We start from the raw sequence: 21,243 nt of genomic DNA, 5'->3' as shown, positions 1-21,243 counted from the left end.
AATGAGGGATTAAATTTCAAATTTTAAAAATTTTCAAATGTAGAGAAATATACTTTTTAGAATTTTATCAAATTATTAAATTAAAAATTCGTCCATCTTTCGTCCTTCCACCGTCTGAGTATTCCGGACGGACGGATTTATCGTCCCATGGGACGAAAAACGTCCCGTCAGGTCGTCCTTCGGACGAATTTTTGTCCACGAATTCGTCTGAGACCCCGGACGGGACGAATTTATCGTCCCGGGATGAAAAAACCGTCCCGTATGCGTCCCGTATCTATGATAAAGACATCAAAACATCTGGAAAGTATAATATTGTCTTGTCCCACTTATATGATGATTGTGGTCGATCTTGTAGCCATTAGCGCAGATACATTAAGGATAACAATCAGGTGCTCTTTGGGGAAGAGTCACTAATTTGATTCATATAAATTCACAAATGACTTTATCACTAGAGTTAATCCAGTTGATTTGTATCATAGTCGTGTAAGTGGATTGCCATCAATTTGAAGAAATAAGGGTACACATGACCTGGGCTTTTGATATATCAGCCGCTATCGACATGTTCAAATCCTACAAGCAAGAATTTGTTATGCAAGTGTTAATCAATATGTTTTATGATAGAGATGCCACTAAGTTTGGGCATTCATGAGGTTGGTTTCAATCTCTCTATCTCTATCTCTCTCTTTATTTGTATGCGTTTTTGCATGGTCTCGCTCTTTCTTTATGTCGATGTGTTTGATTTCGTGATTATCTGCTTGTTTGTCCTCGTTGCTGTCCACGTCATTGACAGTCATCGGCAATTCTATCAGCTGAAACTGGTAGTGTTTGGAACTGATTGTTGGTGGTTATCGTCCCCATTCTTAGTTGCCATCCTCATCATTTGCGGTCTTTGTTACTGTTAGTTATTGTCCTTGGCGATCGCCATCCTCATCGCCGGCGGTCATCAGCCTATCCTCAACAATCCTCAGCACTCATTGTCCACGTTATCAATTATTGCCATCACATCGGCAGTCGTCATCCCCATCCTCGGAAGTCGTCATACTCATTGTGGGCAATTGTGGACAATCATCTTCCTCGTTGTCAACAATTGGCAACCCCATCGTTGGTAGTTCTCATCTCAATGGTCTATGATTATCGTCGGAATTGTCTATGCTTGTCCCCTATTTGTCTACTCCAGACTTCCTTGTCATTGACATCTCTCAGCTTTGTCGTTGATGGTCGTCGTTTGCATCGTCGAGGGTCATCATCCCCATTGTCTCTGTTTGCGTAGACACTTTTATATTCTATTTTTACTTTTGAAACATTTTTTCATCATCCTAAACATCATCTAACTCCTGCAAGTGAGAATTTTGATCTACAAGCATTAATCAATATGTTTTATGTGAGAGGTGCCACTGGGTTTGGGTGTTCATGTTGTTGGCTTCGATCTCTCTATCTCTGTTTCTCTCTTTTTGTATGGTTCTCGCTCTTTATTTCTGGCACTATATTTGGTTTCGTGACTGTCTGCCTATTTGTCCCCGTCGCAGTCCCCATCGTCGGTGCTCATCGACAATCGTGTTGGTGGTGTCTGGCAGCGATCAGAGCTGATTGTTTGCGGTTGTTGTCCCCATCCTCGATTTTCATCCTTGTCATCTGCGGTCTTTGTTCCTGTTAGCGATATTTTGCCATCGTTGTCCATTGACTTTGACTTTGATGTTGACCACTCCATTGACTTTGACTTTCATCCAACCTAATTAATCTGAAATAATATTCTCCCCTGACTTTGATGTTGACCACTCCTTCCTATCAAGAATTTTTAACTCGGTTAAGAATTTTCAACATTTTATGAACGGCCATCATCCAAAAGTCATAAATTGAAGTCGCCGTTGACTTTAACAAGAATTAAAGCATTAATAATGACGATAATTAAATACTAAATTTCAGCATTATAAATTCATCAAGCTTTAAGGCAAAATTTCAAATTTCCTTCATATTCGAGTGAGTATAAAACGAGCGCGCGGGAAATTCCGTTACGTCTTCTTCATTCCGGTCTTCGTTCTTGGCTACTCTGATGCAGCAGGGAAACGAAGAAGAAGAGGAGATCTGCAGCTCGGGGAAGCTCCGACAATGGCGGATTGTCATCCCTACGATCGACGTAAGCGTAAGCAGCACTACGATCTCTTCTTTCCGTTCTGCGGCGACGGATTCTTGGAAGAGGACGAGTTCGGACGCCAGGGCGAGAATCAAGCATCAGTCGATATCCGCTTCAAGAATTTGAACGACGATTCACTGCGATTGGAGATCTCGGCTTCGGATTTCTGCGCCAGGCGTAGGAAGAAGCTACAGCGCGATGCTGAATCACGGAGGGCATCCGCCTTCGGCTGGTGATGAATCTCTGGTGTTCTGTTTGCATCCACGAGCTTCCTCTGTATTCTCCTGGATTCGTGCGCTTCTGATACTGTTGAGATCTCCGATGCAACATCGGATGAAGATTTAGATCGTCGAGGAGAGGAGAACATTCTGGAAATGCGGATAACGCGTGGCCTCGAATGTACGTGAACAGGTTCTTGAGATGGAATCGCAAGTAAAAAGTTCGCGATTCATTTGTTGTTTGTCTAAGTTTTCTTGTTCCTTCACTTCGGAGTCGTTGCACAGGTGAACAAGATCCAACGCGGCAGGAAATGAACGAACTGAAGGAAGTACGCATGCGACGGCTGTTTGATTCTCGTACCGAGATTTCGTGCAAGAGAAACTTTAACAACTGATGTTAAAAGTTCGCGATTCTTTGTTTGTTTGAATAGGTTCTCTCGTGCGTTCAATTTGGAGCGGTCGCGCGGGAGATCAAGATCCAATGCAGCGATTGGAATAGAACAGTCGGGAAACAAACGAATTGAAAATTTGTGTACAAGAAACTCTCGATGTTCAGGAAACGAAGAGCGATGAACAATTTTGAAAACTTGCAGACGTCGCTGATGGCGGGAAAAAGTGACTGCATCGCCTCGGCCTTCCCGCCAGCCGTCTAATCGCAGCCTCGACCGGCGGCGCAAAAACCAGCCAAGTTCATCATCTTCTCTTCTTGTTGCAGGACTGAATCTTCCGGAGAAAATCCATGGCGTGGATGGTTGAACGAGCAGAAGAGGAGCTTCGAGCTCTGGAGGCTCTTCACCCTCGCCGCCTCGGCCCCATCAAGCTCGAGCTCATGAACTTCATCTCCGATTCCTCCTCCCCAATCTGTCACATTTCCACCCAAGGTAAAATCATCCAACATACCTCACAGATCGAGAGATTTATAGAAGACGGGTATTTATATAGATAGATAATTGATCAATGTCAGCGATTCATAGAAATTGATTGATCGAATGGATATTGAGTTGAATAAATGATTCTGAGGATTAAATCTGCAGAATCATCGTCTAGTCGGAGGAGGAAGACGAGAAGAAGATCCAGGATCGATGCAGATGGAGCGCTGGCGAGGGCGGAGGAGTGCCTGAAGAAGATCCGGCGACTGAAAGAAATATTGGCTGAGGGGAAATGAGACTTCTTGGAGCGAATGGGAGAAGGAAGGAAAGGTACGAAGTTGTTCGATCGACGGCGATTGAAAAAGCTTTTCGAAAGTTGTTTCATCGACGATGATCGAATCCATGTTCTTTAGTTTTTTTTGGCATCTAGTTTCTCCCTGTTGAAGGAGGATACATGAAATTTCTATTGAAAATCAAGGACCGGGATTAGATGGCTAGAATTTCTTGAAATCCGATGGAGAAATGGAGGTTTGGATCCTTTTCCTGTAATCAGTTATGTTTTTTTTTCCTGAGAGATGGGAACCAGCTTTCTGATTCCGCTTTTGCATCAGTTCCTCCCTCTGCTAGTATGATTAAGGATTTTTTTCTGGAAAAGGAAAACCGGTAATAGGTTCCAATGGGACAACCGGCGGTTTCAATATTTTCACGCAAATGTTTTTATTTATTTTCGAGAGAGAAATTGCATATATTTTGCTCCCTCTGCAATATAAATTCAGGATTTTCTTTTTTTCAGAGAAAGAGGAAACGGTAATTGATTCTTGAATTTGGATTTTCTTTTTTTCAGAGAAAGAGGAAACGATAATTGATTCTTGTAATCGAAAGGAAAAACTGTGGTTTTTTCCTCTTTCCTGTGAGTTATCGAAACCAGCTTTCCACTTCCTTCTTTGCATCAATTTTCTCCCTTGGCATAAAAGACTCTCAATTTTTCTGGAAAAAAAGGAGAACGGGAATAATTTTTAGACAATCCTCAATCGGAAAGAAAAAAAATCCTATTGAATACTAGCCATTTTCCCCCCTTTCTGTGACAGTCTTGTACCACTTGAAATACAAAAAATCCGTTCGAGGCATTTCGTTGATGGCATCGTCATTGCATTTGTATGTATAGTGCACGATTGTCCAGGAGGCGGACGAAGGTTCCAATTTTTTGAGATTCCTCTGAATCTTGTTAGTTAATTCATCCATATTAGAAGGGTGTTGGACTGTTTGAAATTATAGGAAGAATATCAAAATTTAAATGAATTATTTCTAAGCTCCACCCAGCCCTAAAAGCGTTCAATTTTTTAAACATATTATTTCAGTACTCATGTTATTTACTCCCAAGATATCTATTCAGTTATCGGTAAAAGAGTGGATATGATATCCATTTGATGTACAGTATCTGAAATTGTCTCAATTTCATCTGGATATTAGATATTGGATGGGCAAACAATAGCGGACTATGATGGATGTGGGCTGAGAACTGTCCTTGGACAAAGTGCGCGACAGTTTTTTTTGTTTAAGTATGAAAAATCACTTAAAATTATACTTAATGATTTTTTAATCAAAATTTAAAACTTCTATGAATTGGAATGTCTATCGTTTTCTACTCGGGATGTCATACAGAATCAAGGCGTCAGAGTTGCTCCCGTTTCACAACTGGACGGTTTCTAGACTAGATGGTTTTCGGACGGGACGTTTTGGGATTAACTCAAGAAAAAGAGATGTTAGATGGGATGAAAATCGTCCCAAACTGTCCAGTGTCCCCGTCCCTGATGATCAAGCACCATACTCACAACTGTAATGCATGATCGTCGAGGATGGGGATGAACGACGGAACGGGACGAAGATCATCCCGTGCTACATCCCACTTTTAGAAGTTTGTCTGAATCGTCCCGTCCAGGGTTGGTCCTGTCCTTAATATTTTTATCCACCCGGAATTTGACACTCGACAAAGCATGTGTCGAAGTCTAGCTGGAGCTCTCAGGCGGATACATGACTCCCGCAAGACTCAGAAACCGTCATGTCTGGCCTCCAATGCCCAGGACGGGACGATTATTTCGTGCGTAGTAGACAAGATTGTTCTGTTCTGTTCGTTTGAGACACAAAAAATTTGTACAAAATAACCTCACAGGGCCTTGTTGTTTGTTCTGTTCTTTTTTATTTTCAAATATGAACAAATTTCGCACAAATAAGAACAAAAATCACACAAACCGCACATGGGTCTGTGCGATGTTCTGTTCGAGTTTGTTTTTGTTCTATTCGAAAAACTGAACAAAACGGACACTTTTCACAAATTCTCACAAAAAGAACAGAAGTATAGCGTCTAATCTATAGACAAAACAATCAGGTAGTCCGGGGACAGGCAGATGCTTCTTCATACCTTAAATTACCGTCCCGTCCCGTCTGTCAGTCTGTGCACTATATTTTAATCACAACTAAAATTCCACGTCAGATAACTCTAGAGTCAACTGGATACAATAATTTCAGCCAATCCCCTATCGACGCGTGTAACAAAATGAACGGTCACGATGCGTTCAGACGCGTCATCGCTGCGACAGTTCCAAGCTGGCCTTGACAACTACTTTCAACATATAAATTGCACGCAACGCGGAAGTTCTGAAACATTCCAGGAAGAAAAACTCTAAATGCCCTTCTTCAGATTTTCAATCGCCGTCGATGGATCCGTTCTGGAGTGGCGCGCTGTTGATTTCGAGGAATTTTTGACTCTTTAATGGAGATTTGTTTGTAATGGAGATTAGGATCCGTTTTGCAGTGGCTCGCGGTTGATTTCGAGGAATTTTCGAATCTTTGATGGAGATTTCCTTGTAATGGAGATTTGGATCCGTTCTGGAGTGACGCACTGTTAATTTCGAGGAATTTTCGAATCTTTAATGGAGATTTGGATCCGTTTTGGAGTGGCGCGTTGTTGATTTCGAGGAATTTTTGAATCTGTGATGAAGATTTGGATTTGGTTGGACGGTGGATGGCCGTGAGAGATGGAGAGCGAGGGAAGAAGACGGTCGCTGGCGATGGAGGATGATGGTCCGGCTTCCTCCGCGGCGTCGTTTGCATCGTGTTCTTCTGTTGCTTCGTCTTCGGGGCTCAGCTACATTGAGCACCGTGTGTCGAAGCTGGACACGCTCGCCGGCGTGGCGATCAAGTATGGAGTGGAGGTAATCTTGCGCTTTTCTCTGTCTTGAGTGTGATTCTTTTTATTTTTAGTTTCTTTGCGCGAAGGTTTTTGTCGTCTGAGTTTAGATTTTCGTTCAGTGATTTGTTTTTATTTCGTCGTGTCAATCTCCGTCGTTCATACATGAACACCTATTGTCTAACTCTCGACTGATCAAGTATCGAGTGGAGTTAATCTTGCGCTTTTCAAGCTCTTGAATGTGATTCTTTTTTCTTTTTTTTAGTGTGGTTGAACGATGACGTTTGTCCTCTGATTTTACATTCACGCTGATTGATTTGTTCTTATTTAATGATTTATTTTAGTTCGATTGGGCGAAGAAAAATGGCCGGAAGCGCGTAGATTACTATCCTCAGATTTTGGATTTACGTTCAATGATTTATTTTCATTTCAATTCATCAATCTCCGTCGATCGTACATGAACACCTATCTTCGGGCTCTTGATTGATCTAGTATGGAGTCTAGATAATCTTTTCCTTTCCTCGCTCTCAAATGCAATTATTTTTTAAGTTCGATTGCGCGAGGAAAAAACCCGTATTGGAATTTTTTCCACGCAATTCGTTGCCTCAAGAGGCGTAAAGATTGATCTTCCGATTATAGAGTTTCGTTATGTGATCTGTATTTGAATTCAATGCACAAATCTCCGTGTTCAGTTTACCGATGATGCATGAATCTCTGCCCTTCAAATTTTGGATTATTTCTTGTGTGGATCTTCGCATAGCTAAGATAAAACATCCGGCGTTTGGACATCTTTGGAATCTGTTTCTTTACAGGTGGCGGATATCAAAAAGATGAATGGACTGGTGACGGATATTCAAATGTTCGCCCTTAGATCACTCCAAATTCCTTTGCCGGGAAGACATCCCCCTTCTAGTTCTGTCTCAAATGGTTCATCTCTACATGGGTACTGATCCCATTCTTTTTTTTTTTCTTGGGTTTTTAGTTGTAGATGATAAAATCATGCTAGAACATCTAGATCACTCCATGCTGTAGAAAGAATGATCCTTTTCTTTTTGGGAATTTAGGGTTTATCGATGCTTCTATTATTTAGTTGCCTCCGTGGTTCAGACTCTGTTCGTAACGAGGAAAAAAAAGATGCATTTTCATTAACAGGAGAATGATAATTTTAGTTAGATTATATGGTATTGGTTAACCGCTGCTATGCCACCTGCCTAATAATAGCATGGTATCTCGATCATCTGTATCTGTGATTTCAACATCTTGTCAATGAAGCCAAAACCTTGTGAACACTCAAATGCCATCATGCTCAATTATCTGCCTTTACGCCTCTTCTTTAGCATTCCAATGGTGCTCATTCTCAGCGATGATCATTATCATCATCTTTTGGACTTAGAATACCATCTTGAAAATGTTTTGCAGGGACCCACTCAAACTTCTCTTTTCATAATGATGCTGATTGTCCCCAACTATCATCATCATCTTCATCATAATTATCATTTGGACTTAGAATAACAGCTTGAAAATGTCTGCAGCGATTACAGCTCAGAACAACAAGCCAAAGACCCACGCAAACTTTATCTTTTTAAATGATGCTTAGTGTCCTAAATCATCATCATCATCATTTGGACATAGACTACCATCTATAAAACGTCTGCAGACATTTTAGCCCAGAGCAAGAAGCCAAGGACCCCCTCAAACTTCTCTTTTCTAATGATGCATATTGTCCTCAATCCTCATCATCATCATTTAGTTACTATAGTACCATTTTTTTGAAAGAATACTGTAATAATATTTTGAAAATGTCTGCAGGGATTACACTACCCCGGAGAAACAGCAAGCCAAAGACCCACTCACCACGCGGCCGCCGCGGCGTCACACCAGCGCCGCCATGAAAACCTTGCAGGGCTACTACGGCCTCGCCCCGCCAAGATGTGCCCCACACAGCGCCCCGCCACGTGGCCACCGCAAGTCGATGAGCCTCGTCAACGCTCCCCCGCCGGAGCTACTCTTAAAGGAGGACCACGGCGGCGTCGCTTTGACGGCAAGAGCCTCGGCTTCCAAGGGTCTTGCGCAGCGGCAGAAGGCCGCAAACTGTCGGCCGGAGACGGCGGTCAAAAAGTCTTCCAGCGCGTCGGACTTGCAAGAAACCAGGTCAGAGGGCAGGGCCAGGGCTTCCTGGAAGAACAAGGCGGCGTTGGATTAGTAGGAAAAAAGACGAACAACGAGGTAATTCTGTATTTATGTTCCTTAGAAATACGATTAAAATTGGAACGATATAGAGAAGATTAGCACAAAAGAAGTCTGAAGGCCGGGCCAGTCTGTTTGGAAGAACAAAAGAAAACTGAGGTAAATTTACGTTCTTCAAGGGTTGGATTTGCAGGGCCAGAGCTGTCAGTAAGAACAAGGCAACCATGGACGAGCCCAAAAAGAGGGGAAAAAATCAAGCTAATTCTACATTGATTAGCATAATTACACGGGATCTAAGCAATTTTGTGACAAAAAGAAGAATGTTCATCATGAAACTAAGGCTGAAGTGCTGGAGCAGGATTGGAGCAAAAAAAGTAACTTGAAGGTAATTCTGCATTCTTATTCCTTCAAAGATATCATCACACGGAATTGGAATTGAATTGATGCAATGAAGTTAAGCATGCTCCATTTTTTTTTGCATTCTTGTCCCTTTCTAAGATCTCATCCATGGAAATTTTGTATGTGGAAACTTTGGATTTGAAATGAATTTTGGTTAGACCAGTAACCAATGACGAAAACTAAAAAATCCATGGTTTCCCAACTCATTTTGATCAAGATCCGGAAAAAAGAAGCAGATCCTTCTTGTATCTCGTATTTGACCAAGATCTACTTTCATTATCTGCGAAATATCGATCTACCTTTGCAGATCATATAGATCTCGAAAATCCTTCTTTGATACTCTCCAGTTCTTCTCTGACATATCATAGTTTAGTTTTCTTGAAGTTAGTATCACTGTATTTATCCATTCTCATCCTCTACCCAACAATATCTCTCAATAATATACTCATAAATGGAAAGAATTCACCAGATCGGCTCTTCCATTATCAATTTCAATGATGATCGATCAAGAGATTGAACTGATCATCTATTTTACACAAAGATCGACCATGAATAAGGATTGAAAAAATGACTTACACGTTGAAGCTTCGAGTCAGAGAATTTACAAGCAGAACAAATAGTACAAAATCCAGTCTTTACCCCCCACAACAATCTTCCTCTCTCTAATAGATATGCCTTTTTTTCCCCGGCGGCCGCACGGGCAAAGACGACTGCGTCTTCCTGCCAAAAAGACTGTCGAAAAAAGAAACCCGACGAAGTAAAGGTTAATCGGTCGACTTCCGACGCTCCGGTCTCGGACACGTCGAAATCAACGTGTCGGGAGATGGATGGATGGATGGATGAAAAAATTTTACAGAGGGAATTATGATGGCCTCCAGCAGTTGAGAGGAGGGCCATCAGGTCTGTAAGAGAAAATCTGGGGCCCACCATGACCAGGAGGAACTGAAAAAAAAATTAAGAAAAAAAACAATTAGATGGGAAAAATACAAAAAAAGAAGTTCCAGAGGAGACTGGATAATATTCAGTAATGAATGAGTGAAGAAATAAATAAATAAATAATTATTCAGAACCTGGGATAGATCCTCCTGGACCTACTGGGGGCTGGAAACCATGGGGTGGTCTTTCCAGATTTGGATTGAATCGCCCTGAAAACAAAATTAAATAATGAGTTTTTTTTAAATACAAAATTAAATAATGAATGAATGAAGAATTAAGTAAATAATTAAACATTAAAACTTGAAAACTTTGTAGGTGCCCATTTCCCTTTTATCCCTTATCTATTTTCTCTTCTTTCTCTTCCTTCCTATTAGGAATTTAATCTACTCTGAAAATCATCACTCAAAAGAAATGTCAGACCTTCACCCATGTTTCTTAGAAAAAATAATGGATGATTGTGTAAGAAAAAGACAAACTGCTGGGTTGATCACTGATTCCGGGTGATCTTCCCTCTTTTCTTCAAAAAAATAAAGAAATAAAAGAATAAAGTGATTTAAACCAAAAAATGTGGATATAATCATAATCAAGCATCTTCGCTCGATTATCTGAATAAAAAGAAAGTACATGAATAATTAAATAAATAAATAAATGGGAAGTTCACCGATTCGTCGAGTGTTCATCCCTTGTTATAGTTCAAAAAAAAAGATGTAAATAAATAAAGAAAGAAAATGCGTACCGTCTTGAACAAACAGCGCGGCGGGCGAAGCCCCCGGCCTCCATCCCGGGGCCCAAGAGCCATGTTGTCCATCTGACCCAGCATTCCCTGGATAAGCCGGCCATTGCCCTTCTGCCACGTGTTGGATGGGGGGTTTACCGGGCGGAGTTTGACTAGTGGGATGCGGCGGCAAAAAATAAGGACCATTATGCCCTTGGGCATGGTGCTGGGAGACGGGCCTCGCCTGATACGGGAAGTTAGACAACGACGGCGGCGGCTGCGGGATAAGGTTCGGGTGATGCGGCGGCGGCTGTTGAACAATGTGAGGGGGAGGAGGATAGGGCATAGCCATGTTGCCCATCGCAACGGGCTGGCCGGCAGGCTGATATTGCATGTTGGAATGATGAGCATAATCACAAGGCCTGACATTGCTCGGCGGAAGTTGATTCGGCCCGACGCCCGGCATCATAAAAGGAGGATTGTGACCCTGTCAGTCAACGAATTGATTTCTGATTCAAAATGTGTACAAGTTTCACTTATCAAGTAATTTGTTTCTGGGAAAAACTTCATCGATAAATAAAATGGCATAAGGCCAAGTATTTTAAGTAGAGATAGGAGGCTTAAAATAAGCTTTATCGACAGAATCATTAATCAACTAATTTGTTTCGGAGGGTCTTTGTAGAAGGCTCAAAATAAATTTTATCAACAGAATCATGTGCCACAGGTAAAATAAATTGTTTTTCTGGGCATACCTCATAAATAAAGAACCATGCATTTTGAGCGGAATCATACAAATAAACAACCATGTATTTTAAGCAGCTGAAATAATTGCCCAGGAGAATCACATCCCGCATTGAAGTAGAGATAGAAGAAGGCCCACAAAGAAGTTTTATCAAGAAAATCATGCAAATACAAATAAATAATAAAAAAATCATGCACCCACTAAGTAATCGACTTATTTACTGTCGCGGTCTTAATACAGAAAATGGAATACAATGACGTATTTTAAGCAGCTGAAATAAAAAGACCAGCAGTTAATTAAAACAAACTTTATCAACAGAATCATGGACCCGTTAAAGAATTCAATTCATGGAACACAACCACTTCATTTACTTAGCTAGTATCATAGAACAGCAAAATCAAAGCCCACATAGAAGTAGAGATAAAAGAAGGGACAAAATAAAATTTATGAACCGAATAAAAGAGAAATATCGACTTACATTGGCAGGTCTGAAATGATCTTGATGTGCTGTAGAAGAGTACGGTAAATGCGCCGAAGCATGATTCGCCACAGGAGGGGGGTCTGGAGGAAGCGGAGGAACAAAAGATGGCTGTGGTGGAAGTGGCAGCGGCGGCGGCAGCGGCGGAGGCGATGACGGGGGCGGCGGAGGAGGAGACGGAGGTGGACAAGATGGTAGAGGAGGAGGAGAATTTGAGGGAGGAACGGCAGCTACCGCAATTAACTTATTTTTCTCCTCCAACTCTTCCATTTCTAGTTCCCCATCGACGTCTTCTAGAAGGCAGTGTTGCCTCTTGCTTGGAGTATAAGATAAAACATTTTGCTCATGCAGAGGGCTGATTGGGTCAACGCCTGACTCATCCTTGCCGTCATCGCACAGTTCATGTGGAAGATCATCCTCGTTGTCGTCTGAATCATGGATTGATAACAATCCTGGCAACTGGAACGCAACATTGCTGTGGAGCAAAATGATAAGGTCAAACATATTAGTTAGCCCACAATTTAACAGAGGGAAAACCCTAATTTCCAAACTAAAAAATAACGACCTAACTTGTCAAAATCAGGATTTACTGAAAATGGCTACTAGTAAATTTTCTAAACTCATCCCTTCTCATTGACGCGCGTTTTTAAGTATGTTATTCAACCCAATATAACTCAACTTCACGTGTTGTTTGTAAGTGTAATGGAAACAAGTTCTTAGTGATGGTTTAATGATATAGACTCATCATCTTCATAAAGTTCGAAAAAAAGGTTTCTGCTTCAAATATTTATGATAGTCATACAATGCAATAAATGGGAAATACATTTCCTAAAAGTTTCATTCATTCGAATTTTATTTAATTTTCAAAAGAAGTGGGCAGCCTGAAGTAAAAATATATGGTCCCAAGCAAGACAACAAGAACTGAATATTCTCTCGAAAGTTTAGATTCAAGTGGGAGGATGTTTAAAAGGTAATTCTATCATCAAATTCCAACATAAAGAAAGAATCAGAGATTTGAAGGCATTAATCTAACCCCTAGAATATAACAAGACAAACCCTTCCACGTATAATGAAGAAATTGAAATTCAAGAAATTCAGTCTCTACCTCCCATATTCATCCACAAGCATCCCGTCCATTTCCCTGATGGGATCATCAATAGATCGTTCGGTACGGGCCCTGCGTCTGAGATAAAGTCCAGAACTTGAATCATCTATGGGCACTTCAATGCCATCGATGATTGGACGAATAACGGACTCAGGGAAGATCTTCCTCTCCAGCCAGAGCTTCAAAACCTAGCATAATTCCATATATCATAATTTAAACAATATTTAATCCCATATCAAATAGATTCACCATGGAGAGTTGATAAATATAAAATAGTTGCACTGGAAAGATGAACCCAAAAATAGAAAAAGAAATGTGGAAAACGGTGAAGCGCATCATGAAACTGCCCACTTTACCTTTAGACATTGATGCCGATTCTCACAAGCCCCAGCTCCCGGCGGAGCAGCAGCACTCAGAAGGCGAGACAGAGATGCTTGCACTGATGCGATGTAAGACGCTCCGGCAATGCCTGTTATAAGTTTAAAGTCAAAGTTTATGCAATGAAAAAACTTGTTTTTGAAAGAATGCAATGAAAAAACATACAAACTTCATTCACGGGTAAGAGAAATAGATTCATTCCACTCTTCTCAACGCATTATACCATATCGCATCAAGCGTTCGGCTTTTAACAATAACTGTAAATGTAGAACGGGAAACCTGAATTATATATTATTTTCCGCGTCCTCGATGATGGAACGAGACATCGCCGTATCACTTGTCTACGACAAACAGGGGACGATGGCAGGGATGATCCATGACGACAATGGAGGGATGATTACCGTCCTTTTCCAAGATGATGAGATGACGATGAATAATTGTCATTCGTTGAATAACAATGACTTTGACGAGATTGTTGTCCTCATTAGCCCTCGTGATTGTCCGCAAAAATGACAATGCTGACAATGATGATGATTCCTTGATGACTACTGTGTCCTAGGACGGAGAACACTTCTATATATGTCGACATATTTTTACTCTCCTATCAAACATATTTTTCTTATCGATCAAAAAATACAGTGCGCAAGATGCAGATATTTCCACATGTTTGAAAAGGAAAAAATAATGAAACACATGATAATTAAAATTTTCAGGAGTCGGCGTACCTTTACGACTGTGAGAGCACTGGGTGATGGAGTCCATCAGAAAAAACAAGTCCACCCTGCGCCGAAAGCTGACCTCAGTTTCCATCCTTCGAATCAGAAAATTCACGACCTGTGTGATGCCAGAAAACGAGACAATTATAAAAAAGCAACTCCATTAAAATGAAATAAAGAACAAAATAAAAAAGAATGACCAGCGATAGCATGAAATAACTTTTCACCACATACCGAAAAAACAAGAAAAATACGACAATAAATCACATGCCGAAAAAATTGACTACAAACAAAGACGAACGGTAAAGATCAAAGTTTATCTAACATCACACACCTCATTGGCCAAGTTAAATTTGGCACATTCGATTGCTTGGTGAGTTGCACGGCCAATACTATCCTTTGTTCTGCATAGCGATTCGACCATTGCTTCAAATGCCTCGCGAGCAGTCGCAGCCTCTGCATCATCGCCGTCAGTCTCCGGCTGCTTCGCATTGGATGTCAGAGGAGAATTATTGGGCTCAATATTATCCGGAGGCGACACCGGCCTATAAACCTCCCTGATGTCACTGTGAGCATCGGTCACAGGAGGAACAGCAGACGAAACAACAAGCGGGCTAGGGCTTCTCTCTCGTACAACGGCATGGAAGGATACCGAACTTCCGGTGAAGTTGTCGTGAAACACACCAAGAGTGTGACTCTCCTTTCTCTTGGCTTGTGCAACCGCAATGAGATCTTTCATGGAGGTAGGTGAGTCAGAAAACTTGGACTTAAACGCCACAGAAATGTTAGGATGGTCATGAAGAGGGTCGAATCTGCATGTCAAATGAGAATCATGGTCAGAAAATTTGAAAAACAGCGAGAACTGCAAATAAAACAAGTACCCTTTCGTCACTGGAGCGTCCTTTGGAGGCAACTTCTCCCTTTGCTTCTCATTAACAGGAAGAGATGGCTTCGGCTTTTGCCTGACGAGCAGGCTAGTTGAAGCTACATTTGAGCGTTTAGGGGCAGTATCAGGTGTCTTTGTAGAAGCCTTGGCCGCAGTCTTTAACTTATTTTCAGCAGTCATATCTAAATTTTTAGTTTTTAAATCTCGAGAAGCAGACAGTTTCAGGAGTTCTTGTTTATCTGCACGTCCGTCTGCTTTTTTCTCTTCTGTTCGGGGCAGATTTTGAAGTGGAGAAGCTCCTTGAGATTCGCTGATTGACATTGCTTTGGCCAAAAGCGGGCCATTTGAAGCAGCTTCCATTTCTCTAACTTCATCCTTCACATGAACAGGAGTTTTAAGACTTTCTTCGTCATTTTCATCATCCTCTATCCGGAGTAGCCTGCGGCGACTGCAAGGAGACTTTTTAGAGAGACCAGGGACATCCTTGATAGTTTCTTCGTCGTCATCGGTTTTCGTGGGAACACTGACATCCTTCGATTGATGAGCCTCAGTTGTCTTTGACCCTCTAATTTTTGATGTTTGAGCTTCAGCACTGGCGTTTCTCTTTCTTTTCCTGGCTTGTAACTTGGGCTCCCCAGCAGACGCTTTTTTATTTCTTTGTCGAATTTGAACAGCCATTTCTTCAATTAGATCATCTCTCTTCTCGTCAATAACGGATAATGCATCCACAAGTTTTGCGCCTTTGGTGCCGCCCTCCTCAGAAGAAGCGGTACTCTCAGATTTGAGGCTGGTCCCCGCATCTTTCATTTTTGTGTCAACAGAAGTTTCAATGTTATCTCCAGCAGACATTTTTCTCTTTCTTTGCCGGATTTGAACAGCCTTTTCTTCAATTTGATCGTCAGCCTTTTTAATGGAAGACGAATCCATAACTTTTGCATCTTTAGAACCACCCTCCTCGGAAGAAGTGGAACTCTCAAATTTGAGACTGGTCCCCGGATCTTTCATTTTGGTTTCAACAAAAGTTTCAATGGTATCCCCAGCAGACACTTTCCTCTTTCTCCGTCGGATTTGAACAATCTTTTGTTCAACTTGATCGTCTCTCTTCTCATCTTTAACAGATGATGAATCCATGAGATTTGCACCTTTAAAAACAACCTCCTCAGAACAAATGGAACTCTCAGATTTGAGACTAGTCCCAGCATCTTTCACTTTGGTTTGAACAGAAGTTTCAATGAGATCCCCAGCAGACTCTTTTTTCTTTCTTCGCCGGATTCGAACAATCTTTACTTCAGCCACGCTGCCTCTTTTCTCATCTTTAACGGGTGATGAATCCATCAGATTTGCACCTTTAGAACCCCCCTCCTCAGAAAAAGTTGAACTCTCAGATTTGAGACTGGTACCCGCATCTTTCACTTTGGTTTGAGCAGAAGTTTTAATGGGATCCCCAGCAGACACTTTTTTCCTTCTTCGCCGTATTTGAACAGTCTTTTCTTCAACCACATCGTCTCTTTCCTCATCTTTATGGGATGGTGAATCCATACGATTTGCGCCTTCAGCACCGCCCTCCTCGGAAGAAGCGGAGCTCTCAGACTTGAGACTAGTCCCTGCATCTTTCACTTTGTTTTTAACAGAAGTTTCAATCGACTTGTCTTGAGCTTCGTCCTTCAGTACTGGCGTCTCATCCTTCAGTCCTGGGCTTCTTCCTTCACTCGGTGATCCAATAGCTTCAGGTTGTTTGCGGTCCTCTTCTGAAATCTTACTTTGCAACTCTTCAAAAGCCTGACAAATTTCTTCAACAGCACGAGCAAAGTCTTTCGAATGCTTGATCCGAGGACGTCCAGTCAATTCAGTCTTCAAGTCAATAGTGAATATTTTGATGTTTGATGGTGCAACAAAACCACTTCGTAGGAGGAAACAAAAAATGGAATATTTCAGTGAGAATAAACATGCATATAAGTAATTGACTAAAGCATACTGAAGGAAAAAAATTGCACCAAACCAATCTACGGTAGAGCGTAAAAGGAATAGAGTCAGCTTAATATTTTTACCAGTAAAATGTGGTCTAATTCATTGAAGAAGAGTTTTTTAAAGATCCGTTATGAGAAAATCGTACAGCATAAAATTACTATTGAAGAGTTGAGCACTTGAAAGTAGGATTTGGAAAAATGGCCACATTGTGAAAAGAACCAAATAAAGTAATTTGTAAAATAATCCAGAAATGATCTCATTAAAGGTACAGATGTAAAATCGAAGTGGAACACCAGATCGGCGAAAAATTAAAAGTCATAATAATAGAGCTCTACTTTTTGAAAGGCACAAGCTACATCAATCACAAATATAACTTTTTAATTCAATTGAAAAGACTTTAACTTATTAAAACACATTTTATTCATACATTATATGCTTTCCTTTTCAAAAAAGAGGATCAAAGACATCATAGAGGAATAGCAGGTTCATCCAAATCAACAAGTTTTAAAAAAATCCTATACTGCTCGATTGTTATGGCTTTTAATTTTTTCCCCCGTCTGGTATTCCACTTTGGCAGTCCTAAGTAAGCCAATACTTTTCTTATACTGCTCGCAAGCTAAAATTTGTGGCCACAAACTTGTAAAAAATAGCCTATCTACAGTATTTCCATCACTACCATTTGATTAGACAATGTCCCAAGAATCAAAAAACAATCATAAGCAAAAAATACGTTGAAAATACAACAAAAAACGATAAGACGAGCTTACATTTCAGATGTTCCAAAGAAACGGACAAAATATTTCTTCGGGTCAGGCAATCGTTTCCAGTCCTCAGGTCTGCTGATCTGCAGGGTGGAAACCCGCATGGAAAAATCAAAACCATACCCTAGATAACTGCAAATAAAAAAATTAAAAAAAATCGACAACACTCGAAACCCTAAGATTCAAAGATAGATGAAATGGGGCTCACCCACTAACATTACACCCCAAAAAACAAAAATCCAAACCAAAAAAACTCAAAATTACGAACCGATTCTAAAATTCTGAAGGTAAAGCCAACACAACCACCACAAAATTAGCGCCTAAACTGATTGACAATTAGGAAAATCGTCTAATAAACACAGACCTTTGCGGGCCAAGCAGCAAACCCCTTGACTTTAGCCAGAACCAAATCTCCCACGCGGAACCCTTCTTTTTTCCCCGCCCGGGCGCCCCCCTTTTTTCGGCGGGGCGCCATATCCAAGCAGCAAAAAAAAACCCTCAAACCCACAAACACAATCAAAAATCAAGCACAGAAACCAAACACTTATCAACTCTCGGACTAAACCCAGATCGTTTCTCCGTTCAAGATCAAATCTTTGAATTTGCACTGCCTCGTCGACGCCGGAGACGATCAATCTCCGGCGCCGACGCGGCACCGGAGATGAAGCCCGTCGCCGCTCGGAGACTCGTCCCGCACAAAGCCAGCAGCTGGTCTCTCTCCAATGCTAGAGAGAGATAGAGAGAGGGTTAGAGAGAGAATGTTAGAGAGAGAGAGGGGGGAGTGGAGGAGAGAGAAGCAGAGAACACCGCGCTCCTCTTGAAAGAAGACCGAGAACCAGTTGAAAGATCGTAAGGGGGGGTTTTGTACCCGCCTTTAGGCGGTGGGTTGAAGCATTCTCAGCCGTCCGATTAGAGATCGACGGTTGGATTCTTGTCTAAAACTTGATATTTCAAATGGGTTTTTCCTGTCCTATCATCTTCCTCAAAAATATTCATCTGTTCACACTTTTTATGTTATGAATTTTATAGTTGCTGTTCATCAACCCAATTCTCTAAAGTGTTAGGCACTTGACAGAGATTAATTTTCTTGCTTATACTGGCCCAGATTGGAGGGTTTAGATCATGAGAGTGTAGTATACTGTATAATTCATTAATTTTAACATTACGAATTTGTAAAGTTACTGTTCATCTTCATCGAAAATATTCATCTGTTCACACTTTTTATGTTATGAATTTTATAGTTACTGTTCATCAACCCAATTCTCTAAAGTGTTAGGCACTTGACAGGGAATAATTTTCTTGCTTATACTGGCTAGATTGGAGGGTTTAGATTATGAGTGTAGTATATTATAATTCATTACCATAGCTTATCCTCTCGCCAACTCGCTCTGCACGGAGCCCCATCCTCCCCATCACCATAGCTTATCTTCTATAGGAGATTTGGAAAGGGCGAAATTCTTCTCGATTTGCAGGTACACCCATGCGCGCTGTGGACATCAAAAGTCGAGTTCAGTTGTGGCTTCGACGCATTCACCCTCTATTCCCACCCCGAGACGGTCGATCAGCGCCCACGTGCGAGCTCCTCCGCTCCATTTGCATCTCGGTGACCCCCACTGCCACCCGCATCTAGTATCGAGTTGTTTATTGGCTCCCACCGCCAATAGGCTTTCTCAAACTGAATGTGGATGGTGCGGCGAAAGGGAACCCGGGGCCAGCAGGGGGAGGAGGTATCTTCAGAGACCACACATGGAGTTTACTTTTTGCCTTCTCTTTTTATGGCATACAAACTAATACAGTAGCCGAGGCCATGGCGATACGTGACGGTCTACTCCTCTGTGAGGAACGAAACCTTCACAATATCGTCGTGGAATCAGACTCACAAATATTGGTTGATATGCTTCGTTCAGGCACATGCTCCCTGTGGCGACTACATCGTGCGTGGAAAGACATCATGCGGTGCCGCTCGCACATAGCGTGCTTTCATCACCAGCTGAGAGAGGGTAATCAGACAGCTGATGCCCTCGCCAACCACGCGGTACATGCTCTCACTCCCTCCTCTCTTTTCCACTCTTGGCAGGCGCTCCCCACTACGGCCCGAGGATGCCATCGGCTCGATCATCTTGGCATGCCCTCCCTCCGCACACGCCACCTCCTCGCGAAGCCAGCCCCGCGGGATTGGAGGATTGCGTGGAGTGCTGGCGTTCGCGGCGTGGACAGCTCCTGCCCCGACTAGAGCGTCACCACGCACTACATCGACATCGTGGAGCAGCTCCGGAGGAATGACGGCGAACACACTTCCTCGAGCGTCTGCGAGGTATCACTCATGTATCTTTTCTTTTTCCTACATATGGGCGTAGACGAGTGGGATCCGAGTGTAATTGGGACATATATACTCGTTCCACGCCTATAAACATTGGAAAACACTACATCCTATAAATAAAATCCCCCTAGGTGGCATCCAGGGCACGGCTGGATCGGACTACGGGCACCGTGTATTTTGCCAAATGTAAAAAATAAATAAATATATATATTGTAATTCATTAATTTGAACATTATGAATTTCATAGTTACTGTTCATCTTCTACGAAAATACTCATTTGTTTACCATTTTTATGCTAGGAATTTTATAGCTACTATTCATCAACCCAATTCTCTAAAGTGTTAGGCACTTGACAGATAGAAAATTTCTTGATTATACTGGCTCAAATTGGAGGGTTTAGATCATGAGAGTGTAGTATATTGTAATTCATTAATTTGAACATTACAAATTTTATAGTTACTGTTCATCTTCTTAAAAAATATTCATCTTTTTACACTTTTTATGTTACGAATTTTATAGTTCTTGTTCATCAACCAAATTCCCTAAAGTGTTAGGCACTTGACAAAGAGAGCTTTTCTTGCTTATACTGGCCCAGATTGGAGGGTTTAGATTATGAGAGTGCAGAGTACTGTAATTCACTAATTTAAACATTATGAATTTTATCGTTATTGTTCATTAACCCAATTCTCTAAAGTGTTAGGCACTTGAAAGAGAGTAATATTCTTGCTTATACTGGCCCAGATTGGAGGGTTTAGATAATGAGAGTGTACTGTACTGTAATTCATTAATTTGAACATTACAAATTTTATAGTTACTTTTCATTAATTCAAATCTTTAAAGCGTGAGATAGAGGCACCCGATAGAGAATATATTTACTGCCTATGCTAGTTCGGAATTGACGTTTTAGATGATGAGAGTGAAGTATAATGTAATTCGTTAAGCTTGTAAATATTATGACTTTTATAGTAAATTCATAGGACAATTCATAAATATCATGAACATTGGAATTGAAAACAATCTTTCAATAAATATCATAAACCTTCTTCGGAATATTCTTAGAGACCAAACACTTTGTCTTGGTAACAGAGGAGGTAAATTCATAAGACCATTTGCACAGCCCATGAAGTATCATTTTTGAGTTTCATTACTCGACCCCTCTTCATTTCCCATGATTTTTTTCTCTCATTCTCTCTCACTTTACCCCATCCACAAAACATAGTTGCTACTTGCTAGCTTGTTCCATTATT

The 21,243-nt window shown here is 41.3% G+C and overlaps 2 protein-coding genes and 1 long non-coding RNA gene across 11 annotated transcripts; 2 read left to right on the top strand and 1 right to left on the bottom strand.

Annotated features, from left to right (window-relative positions):
* The first annotated feature begins 1,983 nt into the window (after positions 1 to 1,983).
* LOC144715000 (uncharacterized) lies at positions 1,984 to 4,506 on the top strand. 4 transcript variants are annotated; one of them, XR_013584502.1, is made up of 5 exons: positions 1,984 to 2,530; positions 2,635 to 2,678; positions 2,781 to 3,230; positions 3,384 to 3,548; positions 4,063 to 4,506. It is a non-coding gene; the product is annotated as an uncharacterized LOC144715000 (long non-coding RNA). The 4 variants fall into 4 exon arrangements; XR_013584504.1 differs by lacking the exon at positions 4,063 to 4,506 and having other exon boundaries at positions 2,781 to 2,964; positions 3,065 to 3,230; positions 3,384 to 3,812; XR_013584501.1 differs by lacking the exon at positions 4,063 to 4,506 and having other exon boundaries at positions 3,384 to 3,812.
* Positions 4,507 to 5,881: 1,375 nt separating this feature from the next.
* LOC144714905 (uncharacterized) lies at positions 5,882 to 9,072 on the top strand. Of its 2 annotated transcripts, XM_078589707.1 has the most exons (4): positions 5,882 to 6,430; positions 7,218 to 7,348; positions 8,215 to 8,631; positions 8,786 to 9,072. In XM_078589707.1, exons 1-3 carry the CDS (start codon positions 6,254 to 6,256, stop codon positions 8,606 to 8,608), a joined length of 702 nt encoding a protein of 233 aa, XP_078445833.1. In that variant the 5' UTR covers positions 5,882 to 6,253; the 3' UTR covers positions 8,609 to 8,631; positions 8,786 to 9,072. The 2 variants fall into 2 exon arrangements, with proteins under 2 accessions (XP_078445833.1, XP_078445832.1); XM_078589706.1 differs by having other exon boundaries at positions 8,215 to 9,072.
* On the bottom strand, positions 8,439 to 18,507 carry LOC144714903 (ENHANCER OF AG-4 protein 2-like). 5 transcript variants are annotated; one of them, XR_013584483.1, is made up of 13 exons: positions 18,041 to 18,507; positions 17,683 to 17,759; positions 14,943 to 16,847; positions 14,396 to 14,873; positions 14,071 to 14,179; positions 13,324 to 13,436; positions 12,968 to 13,155; positions 11,863 to 12,337; positions 10,664 to 11,129; positions 10,062 to 10,136; positions 9,846 to 9,933; positions 9,568 to 9,723; positions 8,439 to 8,580 (listed from the first exon to the last, which is right to left on the bottom strand). XR_013584483.1 is itself a non-coding variant. In XM_078589705.1 (11 exons), exons 1-11 carry the CDS (start codon positions 18,149 to 18,151, stop codon positions 9,854 to 9,856), a joined length of 4,077 nt encoding a protein of 1,358 aa, XP_078445831.1. In that variant the 5' UTR covers positions 18,152 to 18,507; the 3' UTR covers positions 9,564 to 9,853. The 5 variants fall into 5 exon arrangements, 1 of the variants encoding a protein (XP_078445831.1); XR_013584485.1 differs by having other exon boundaries at positions 8,441 to 8,580; positions 9,631 to 9,723; XR_013584482.1 differs by having other exon boundaries at positions 9,568 to 9,933.
* Between the last annotated feature and the right edge of the window lie 2,736 nt (positions 18,508 to 21,243).

This window comes from Wolffia australiana, chromosome 18 (genome assembly GCF_029677425.1).
Source record: "Wolffia australiana isolate 7733 chromosome 18, ASM2967742v1".
Classification (NCBI taxonomy): Eukaryota; Viridiplantae; Streptophyta; class Magnoliopsida; order Alismatales; family Araceae; genus Wolffia; species Wolffia australiana.
Note: the sequence above shows the minus strand (reverse complement) of the source record. Positions and strands in the feature narration are given on the sequence as shown.